We start from the raw sequence: 9781 nt of genomic DNA on the forward strand, positions 1-9781 counted from the left end.
TTTTACTGTTTCAGCTGAAGTGCAACAAATTAAACCTTTTAGCTCTTTTAGAAAATTGTGTTCAACTTGGAAGCCAATGCCATGGAAGTCTGGCTCAGCTAAACATTGACTTGCTAATGCTACAGCAAATTATTTGTTTCATAAGGGTATTCATCTTCTTGCACCTTTGAAATAGAAGGCAAATATACAATAGTGTGATATGCAAACTCACATGGTTAGAGAAACATACTCTCACAAACAGATAAACTTGTTTTCCCAAACCTTTGTGGTGTATTCTCCCTCTTTGTATGCATTAAAAGACATCTTGTATTCCATCTTGGCCAAAGCGGGAACCTCGATGAACTTGTGTCCTATGAGGAACACAGTCAGGTCTGGTTTATCAGGTTTAACTACCTCTAGCAGCACAGAGAACCTGAAAACAGAAAAATAGTCAATATATTTGTTAAAACATAAAACTATAAGTCTCATAGGACCGTGATAAATGACCATTTATTATGGCTTCATAAGAGTTGTTAAATTTTTCATCACCAGTTAAATACTAATAAATAAATATTATATTTTGGTATTCATTTCACTCCCAGGTTTTGGATTAGAGTCCCTATCATGCCTTCTTAAATTAACTGAGCTTCACGTACCTGTTGTTGGTCTATCAATCAATGATTTTAATCACAGTCAGACAGGGATTTCAATCACTCCCTGTTTCTGTGTGCATCATTTTACAGATCGTATTATTTTGCTCATTGAATGTATGACATTCACAGTAATAGATCGGGTTCTGTAGTTTGCAGTCTGACTTAAATAAAGTCAGAAGACCAAGCCTGATTTTCCAATTTTTCAATATCTGTGTTCTTTAGCTATGTCTTTAATGGATCTCATTATAGAAAGGAATCAGTCAGGATAAGGTGATGAGTCTGATTTACCAAAATCGTTATTCACACACAAACTAATCTAGATGAGAAAAGTCCCATAGGCCTTTTTTATATGTTAGATGAAATTGGAATTATCATAAATTATATAATTGACTTAGTGTTTTACCTCTGCAGCCTGGTGAGCCAGTTGTTGACTTGGAGAAGAACAGAGCTTTGGGTTTTGGCAGACACCTCCTGTGAGATGATGTCCTCTGCTTTTGGGGCAAACGCACTTCCTTGCAGATTGAACAGAATTCCCCTCCCACCAGGAAAAGAGAAAAAAACTGATCCCTGTGAAAAACACAAGTCTATTTTTTGACATTTTTACCCACTATTTTTAGTCCTAAATACAAAAATGCTTCCATTGAAAGTAATATTTTTCTCTACCAGGTGCTTGTTTCCATCAGTTGTCATGCTCAGTGGTCTGTACGTGACGTCAAATGTCTTGCTTTGGTTGGGTTCAAAGGTCATAAAGTGAGCAGCACTAAATTGCTCACCCTTGATTACAAGTATGACGTTGCAGGACTCACAAGTAGGGTTGGTTACGGACAGGGTCTGAGTTTGAGAGGTGCGCACTCGGCATGTAAAATTTATCACCTGGAGACAGACGTTTTGCAAAATGTATAAAATTAGTCAAACCTGCCAGAATTTCTCTGGCGACCAACAACATGTCCTCTGACGCATGTATTTAAGAGTTCAATAATAAAAGACATCTGCATCTAAGCACAAACAGTAATAATAATGCAATCCCTTCAGCTTTTGTTGGACTTAAAATTATAATTTCTATCAAAGAACATCACGTACATGAGCATGATGCACATTTTCTTTTGTTGTGATGCAGCAAAAACAATCAACATGCTTTTGCAGCCTTTTCAAAGACCTTTTCTCCGTCTACTTTAGATAAATAAATGAATGAATGTGAAAAAACTTCAACACACGCTTTCTGACTTGTTTGATTCCTCGGATGCAGGACTTTAGGGGTACTCAGTTAATTAAATCTAACTGAAAGAAATTGTAGAAATCCTTAAGTCTGTCAGAAGCTCCTGAGTCAACCAAATGAGACAAGTCAATTACATTATATGGAGCTACCGTTTTAACCATTTACACAATGAGGAAAAAGCAACTGACATGGCAGCTTTTAGGAAAAATACTCCAAAAAAAAAATCAGTCTAAATGTAAGTTTGTATCATTTTTTTTACAGCCCAGATCTATCTGCAATATTACATGAAAAATATAATTAAATCTGATAGATTCAACTTTGTTTTTAAGCATTAATAAACAGCATATTTACTTTAAAGTGCTTTACAAGGCAACTAACTCAATATCCTATTTAGAAATGTGACTTCAAATCAGCAATCATGAGGAAAGGGAACCAAAAAACCTCCTTATCCCTTAACTAATAACCAAAGTGTGTATTAACAGTAATTATTTTAAAGACATGAAACATTTATATTTGTATGTAAAGAGAGAGTTCAGTCTAACCTCTTTGCTGATGGAAGGTGGGACGCAGGAACCTGTGACCGTCAATTTAATAAGTGGGGAACCGTCGATGATGCAGGACAGGTTCTCGTATCTGATGTCGTCACTGAGCTTCACAGGGGTAAAGGTCACTTCAAAGGGAAAGTTCTTGCCTGGGCAGATATATCCTTTTACTGGTCTGATCGACAACTCTGCAGGGAAATCTTGGGTTTGCCAATGAAATCTGGAGGTTCAGTGAACCGAAGCAAAACAGGGGGAAGGAAATAAAGCCAACCAAAGTTAGTGTTTGGGGATGTGCTGATTCCATAAAAATACAGTGGGATATGCTGCTATTCAACATTACCTGACAGTAGTGTCACTAGTATTCATCATGACAATCCTCCTATTCGTCAGACAGTTTTGGACCATAGCTCCAAAAGACACTTGGCTGCAGTCTAGATGGACATCTACCCCCTGGTGTTTTTAAATTATAAATTACTACCAAATATTTCTTGAACAGAAACATCGCAATACATAATTCACTAAGGGAATATTCTTGTACACAACGTAGTGATTGTGAGGGCAGATTCCAGCCAACCTTGCAACAGCCCTCGATGGTCAGCAGGTGGTGGAAGAACCCGTTGAACTCGGCCTGCAGCTCGACAGAAAAAGGAGCAATGTGCTGCTGAGGTGAAAACTGAATCTGCAGCTTGCAGGAGCCTCCACAAGATTTCAGCTTCATCTCGCCTAATGGGCTGACAGACAGGTCCTGGTGACAGGAAGGCAACTATGAAGTCTGGCTTCAGTGGACTCGTTTAAAAGTTGATAGCGTTTGCGTTGTGCTTACTTTTAGATCTAGAGAAGGATCTGAGTTCAGTATCAAATTGAAAGAAAGGTCCAGGAGGCTGTCATTGGCTAGGACGACCTGTTTATTCACTTTTTCACCCAATGTTAGACATCCTAGCTTCATTTTCTTTTGTCGGAAATCAAGCACTTCCAGCTGGGACAAAAAAAAGCATATGTTAGGGTCATGAAAATGATTTTGGACAAATAAGAGAGACCACTTTAGAAGATTATTAAAAAGTAAAAAAAAAAAATGAAGAAGGCCCTATGCCTTCCCCTTCACACCACACATCAGTTGATGTTTGATTTAGTAATTGTTTCTGTCAACAGACTTTTGCTCTTTTGGTCTAATTATTTGCAGGTAATACATTACAAGTCATTTCTTGTTGAATAAAATGAAGCACTCACACTATTGTTTCCATGCTTATGTTTGTTTATATCTATGGGCAAATCTCAGTCAATCAAAATATTACAGAGTAATATATTTTAAGCATTTACTCCTGTTAATTTAGCTGATTATGAGTTATAGTAAGGAAAACACATAATTTAGTTTCGAAAAATTGATTAACACAACCAAAAAAACAAAACAAAAAAACAATTTTAAATAATGATATATTCTGTTGTTCTCCACAGTCGTGGGGAAGACTGCAATTCTCAGCAGAGTCACAGACACCTGAGACTAGCATGGTAAGCCATGATAGGTCAGTGCTACAGAAGCCGACTGTTCACAAAGCGCTATAGAAGTGTTGTAAGCAAATACATTGGTGGAAAGCTGAGTGGAAGGAAAAAGTGTGATAGATAAAACATAAAGGTGTACAAACAAAAATGATAACTGCAACCTCAAGAAGATTGTGAAGCAAGGGGGTCCAAGAGACTGGAGGAAGGTGGGGATTTAAACCTAGGTCTATTCTTCAAGATGTATCTAACCCAGATTTATCCAGGCACCAGGCTACAATTGTCACATTGCTTGTGTTAGCTAACACATGAAGCAGAGACAATACTAGAAGGCTCATAATTGGACTAGACCGTTGCTTTTTTCCAGTACTCTTTTTATATGAAGGCAAATTAAGCATTTTATTTACAAAATCAAAGATCTGGAGTTTGGAGGAAAATTGATGAGCTCAGTTCAGAGGTCAACCATGAAATTTTAGACTACGATATTTGATTCTCCAGCAGGGCTTGGCACCTTCCCATAGTGTCTGTAGCACCAATACTATGGTTTAATAACCATAGTATTATTAAGCTTGACTGATCAAAACCCCATATAGAATCTATTAGGGGTGTAACGACACACAAAATTTCACTTTGCCACATTTCTTGGTTTTAAAGTCATGGCTCAATACTTACTAGGTCCTCTTTAAGAAAGAAGAACATCATCTTTGACATATACTACATTAAAAGCAAGCAGCAGTATGCTCAGTGTATGGTGCTTTTTAATTATTTTACTTGAATTTTGTCTTCTGTGTTTTTTACACTACTTTCTCACCTTTAATTCAATGCCTTCTCCTTCTATTGCCACTTGTTTTGTGTCAGAGCTGTCTAGGACAAAAAGGAGCTTTGCCCTATAAAGACAAGTCTTCTGGGGGTAGAAGGTAATTGGTACCGCCATAATACCACCAGGTCTCAAAATATCTGGCTGGAAGTCCACCTTCAAGAATGATGTGTTTTGAAACTGGCACTGGACACTGATGAAAACAAAATCAAAATACAGTATTTGAAATTTTTAAACCCATTCAATTGTGGATTTAAAAAAAAAAAAAAGATAACAGATTTTTTTCCCAGCTCTTTCATTAATTAAATTATTTCCGATACAAATCTAAATTTATAAAGCCATAACTAGCAATAAAACATGGATTGGGGTAGGCTTTCAAAATGAGATCACAGATACTTTACAAAATAAAAGTCACACTCATTATAAAAGTATGTCCCAAATTATTAGGCTTATAGAAACACATTTTGTATTTCTGGTCAATATGCCAATATTCAAGGGCTATAGATTTGGATTGGGCACATACCTGACTTCGTTACTGTCTTTGTTGTGAATGAGAAGAGTGTGGGATGGTGGTACCATACCCGGACAGAACAGGAAACACCTTCCAAAGTTAAACTTTGTGAAGGAGAAATCAAGGCTGCGAGTAATGGCTCTGCCTTTAATGGAAAGAGTATAGGTTGGACCGGGCTTCACCTGGTGGGATGAAAGAAAGAGGGAAAAGATGACAAAAAAAACAGCAATAAAGAAAAATATTAAATATATTTCATTTATTATTTGCTCAGTCAGTTATCACCTGATGTCCAACTGACACAAATTGGCACTGCTTTATTAAACTTAACTTGAATTAATTGTAATTATTTTTCTGAAACTTATTGTGTACTTTTTACTTAAAGAAAACAGATGACGGAGTCATTTTCACATTCCCTAACAAGTTGCAGTGGAAGAAAGTCAGCTCATTCTACAAACTTCTACATAGGACTGAAAAGATGCAGATAATTTAAATAACTTTATCTTACCCTGACAATAAGTTTGACACCGTGGAGGTTGCAGATGCTCTTAGGGGAAAAGACCACTGATACCTTGAGCTCCTTCCCAATCTGGATAACACCATTTAGAGGATTCACCTCTAGTTGCTGAAGTTTCTCTCTGAGACCCGTCAACTCAAAGCTGGCTTCCAGTCTAAGTCTTGAAAGATTGAACACCAGGAAATTGTAGGTAGATAGTTCTGAAATGCCCACCTATAATTCAGGAATATAAAGACGAACATGCTAATTCAAAAGCTCAGATGTTAATGTGTATAATTTGTATCTCAGTCTTTATATTGTTAAGGAGTGGTGACCTTTCCAAAGTTTAGTGTATCTTCCTGGTTAGGGAAGAGCTCTCTGAGATTCCCGTCTGGCTCCTGAATCTGAATTGAAACTGGCATGGAGAAACAATCAGCCTTAACGTTGATTGAAAGTGGTTCTGACTTCCTCTTCACTTTCAAGATCGGTCTGAAGTTTATATATCCCTTTGAGGAAGGTGTGAAGCTCACCAACAGTGGTAACCTACAACCAATAGATTGCAACAAATCAAGGAAACAAATTTCTACAAGAATGGTGCAAATGTGAAAGTAATAGTGGCTGATGTAACCTATTCTTGGGCATCACTATGCCATCCATGGGCTTTAAACTCAGCCTGGCCTGATGATCTTCAGTGACAAGAGACACCGGCAGGACGGAGAAGTGGAAAGGTTCTTCCTCTGCATTCACCAGATCAACTGTCTGCTCCAACATATGGCCTGCCCACACACAAACACACACATGATAGCTTATGCAGTATTTAGAATTAAAGTCTGCCACTATGGGAAAGATAATAACCACACTTTTTTGGCTAAATTTAAAGACTTTTTGTGGACTACAGAAAATTGCAATTGTTTACGCTGAATACATGCTGTAAATGCCACATGTTATGTAGCATACATACACGTCCAAACTAACTCATTTAGGTCAAGGCATTTTGTCATATTTAAACAAAACAGGTATTTTAAATAGTTAAAATATCTGTGACTAAACCTATGTTGTCTACAGATTCAACAGTGACTCTTGTCACATTGAGGTAAGTTAGGAATTTTAACACTGAACCCATGTCCATCCTTCAGTGATAAAACAGCAAAGATGCTGTGTTTTGTTTGTTTGTATACATCTCTTATGCGGCATGCAGGAGCGAAAACATTTTTGTAAATCTCTGCTAACTAAGGGAATACACAAAGAGGTTGACGTTAGCAATGCTACCTCCACTAGCTGTGTCACACATCACAACGATAATCATGCTAACTGTGCCAATTGTGCAAAAACGCTAAATAACTTAAAATGTGGAGTTTAATTAATAACAGTGAAGCCTGTTTAACTTCAGAGTTTTAATGGACAGATCTTTTTCCCACACAGTGTGACACCTAAGCTGGTGCTAGTATAAACAATTGTTATAGAAAATACTCATAGATAATTCACAGAACGTTATATACATAAGAACACATGTATATATTTGGTTTACGTTAATGAATAGACATTTGTCTGTACATACCAACAATCACATCCCCAAAGTCAAGATAAGGTTTGTTGAGATAGATGCATGGTTCTCTAGAAGTTCCCACGCATAAGAAGGGAAAAGACAATGACTTATTCTCAATCAAGAAACTCCACAGTGACTCCACTGTCCCCTGGTGTTCAGCAACATATTCAAAACATATCTGTAGACAAATCAGAGAATGGATAACACTGTGAAGACTTAAGTGAGCTTGAGACGGAAAAGATAGATGGTAAGACTGACGGACACAAAGTTCTTACCTCCACTTTCCTCTTTGGTGGGATGGTCCCAAAAGAATTTAGACAACGAAAAGAACTGGACGCTGTGTCGTCACACCTCCATTTATATGAGTAAGTCATCTTGGTCGGGTTAATCACATTGAATGATCTACAGGGTCAGACAAGAGAACAAGGTCTTAGTTTCTTATATCAATGGTTCTCAAACTGTAGTAAAAGTAGAAATGCTGGGCAAGCTTCAGAGGAACTTGGCAATTCTGCAGAATTATTGACAAACTAATAGGCTAATGAACTTTAATAGTCCAAAGTATTTGTTGAAAGCACATAAAGCGTTGCTATAAACAGAAACTTCCAAGAAGGGAAAGTGCAGCGAAGAACATTTCAAGAACTGCAAGCAAGACTAAAGTGGACACTGAACCAGGAATAAGTGCAAGTGGGTTATTAAACTGCATTTGACAGTCAGAATGTCCATCTGGGAATGACATCACACTCAACTTTAATATGTTTGAACTGTAAAGGGGGACACAATAGTATTCCCCAGTTGATGCAGCTTTGAGGCCAGGCTGTGTTTCCAATAAGTTTCAAATGAATGGCAGCCATTACTGTATGCTGATATTGGAGTTGTTGATTAACCTCCGACTTTTCCATTTGAATTTCTCAGATCTCTCTCTTATTTTTCCCAAATTGGAGGCAGAGAATTAAAATATAGTCAAATGCATGCTTTTTAACCAGACATGCAGTTCCAATAAATTTTTCTACTCTGTTTTTTAGAATAGACATATTCTTTTGTTGCTCTGTTGGAAAAAGTAGGTGTACCAGCAGCAAAAGTGACAGTCAAATGAAAGCATGGCTTTCCACAAAAGGTAAAATATAACAAAACCTAAGAAATACATATCAATGAGGATAATAGCCTCTTGTCATTTAATCTATTACCTTGTTATGGGTGCTGATAAGCCAAGGGACTTGAACTCTAAAACTCGAGTCCTAGGATCCAGAGGCTGGTTGAACTTGGGGCTGCGGCGGCTAATACTGATGTAGTCTGAGTCCTTCAAATCAAAATGTACAACAGGCAACAGGCTTTTACCACACACTGTGATATTAGGAGGTTTGTTGCCGTTCTCCAAGTTTGGAATACTGAAAAAACAGAGATATCCATAATAAATAAAACTTTATATTGTCTGGGCAACTAATATAACTTTACTTTTAGATTAGCCAAACATAAGTATGCTTAAAGATTTTTCCATTGCCAGTTCTAAAAAAAAATAAGAACCATTCTTTTATAAACAAAAGAGCAGTAAATTAGAGTGGTTTTGAGCAGAAGATGTGACTGCGCCTCTAATATGATGACCACTGAAAAATGCACTTGCCTTAAATGCCTTTAATTACCTGCAGAGCAGTCTGCCATGAAACTGCGATACCTCCACAGGTGAAAAGCAAACATTGAAGGTTTGGGTAACACCTGGATCTATACTCCCAATTCTGGGCACCACAGTGAACGGAGGCAAAGCAGGGTTTCCCCTGAGTGGTGTCACTGCACTGCTCCGATCAGTAGAAGGCCTGTCTGAACTGTTGTCAGGATGAGAACTCCAGCTCTCATCCGTCACCAATGACATGCACTCTGATTGACACAGAAACATTTTTAAAGCACTAAATGTAAACCAATACGTCCTGTCCAACTTTAAGTAGTAGGATACTAAACCTAAAATTTGAAACATTTGAGATCAGATTCAAATACTAAATTCATGATAAGAGCTCGTTTTACCTCCTTCTTTAAGGTGTGTAACCTCACTGCAAGAATCCATTTGGACTTGCCAGGAGAAATCCACTTTCACATTGCCCTCATTGACAATCTGTAGTCTTTAAATACAAACATACAACAATCATTTTTAGAAAAAGAAAAAAAAAACATAGCAGTTGCATATCAAGTATTTCATCCACACACACAAAGTACACATCAATAAGTGTATGGACAACCCGGATCTTTAAGCAAGTGTCTGTAAATGAAGTCTATTTAAGGTACTTGACAGATTTAGTGGAATAATATATGAAAAAAGTGACACAACCAAATTATTGAGGAAAGAGCAGATATGGAAAATTATGTGTTGCATATGCACATTTCTAATTGAAAGCACAAATACAGAGCAGAGCAGTGTAAATAAAAGCTTAAAATATTTTTGGTCTCTAACTTTTGAATAAGCATGAGTGTCAAAAATGCATATGCCACACAAATATTCTCAGACATAATGTACTGGCTGACAGTGTTTCAATCAATCAATCAA

General features: G+C 37.2%; 1 protein-coding gene across 1 annotated transcript in view; it reads right to left on the reverse strand.

Annotated features, from left to right (window-relative positions):
• Positions 1 to 89: 89 nt before the first annotated feature.
• Positions 90 to 9781, reverse strand: part of LOC106937647 (hydrocephalus-inducing protein-like) — an 86399-nt gene continuing 76707 nt past the window's right edge. Inside the window, 17 exon segments of the mRNA XM_015019269.1 lie at positions 90 to 412; positions 1036 to 1199; positions 1296 to 1505; positions 2391 to 2610; positions 2731 to 2840; positions 2965 to 3135; positions 3214 to 3366; positions 4696 to 4894; positions 5225 to 5394; positions 5718 to 5939; positions 6041 to 6248; positions 6334 to 6481; positions 7264 to 7429; positions 7527 to 7653; positions 8436 to 8636; positions 8889 to 9120; positions 9265 to 9359. Coding sequence (XP_014874755.1) covers positions 232 to 412; positions 1036 to 1199; positions 1296 to 1505; positions 2391 to 2610; positions 2731 to 2840; positions 2965 to 3135; positions 3214 to 3366; positions 4696 to 4894; positions 5225 to 5394; positions 5718 to 5939; positions 6041 to 6248; positions 6334 to 6481; positions 7264 to 7429; positions 7527 to 7653; positions 8436 to 8636; positions 8889 to 9120; positions 9265 to 9359 — 2977 coding nt within the window. The 3' untranslated portion in view covers positions 90 to 231.

The sequence above is a fragment of the Poecilia latipinna genome, unplaced genomic scaffold (assembly GCF_001443285.1).
Source record: "Poecilia latipinna isolate Pla-1442-1.1 unplaced genomic scaffold, P_latipinna-1.0 Scaffold2399, whole genome shotgun sequence".
In the NCBI taxonomy this organism is placed as follows: domain Eukaryota; kingdom Metazoa; phylum Chordata; class Actinopteri; order Cyprinodontiformes; family Poeciliidae; genus Poecilia; species Poecilia latipinna.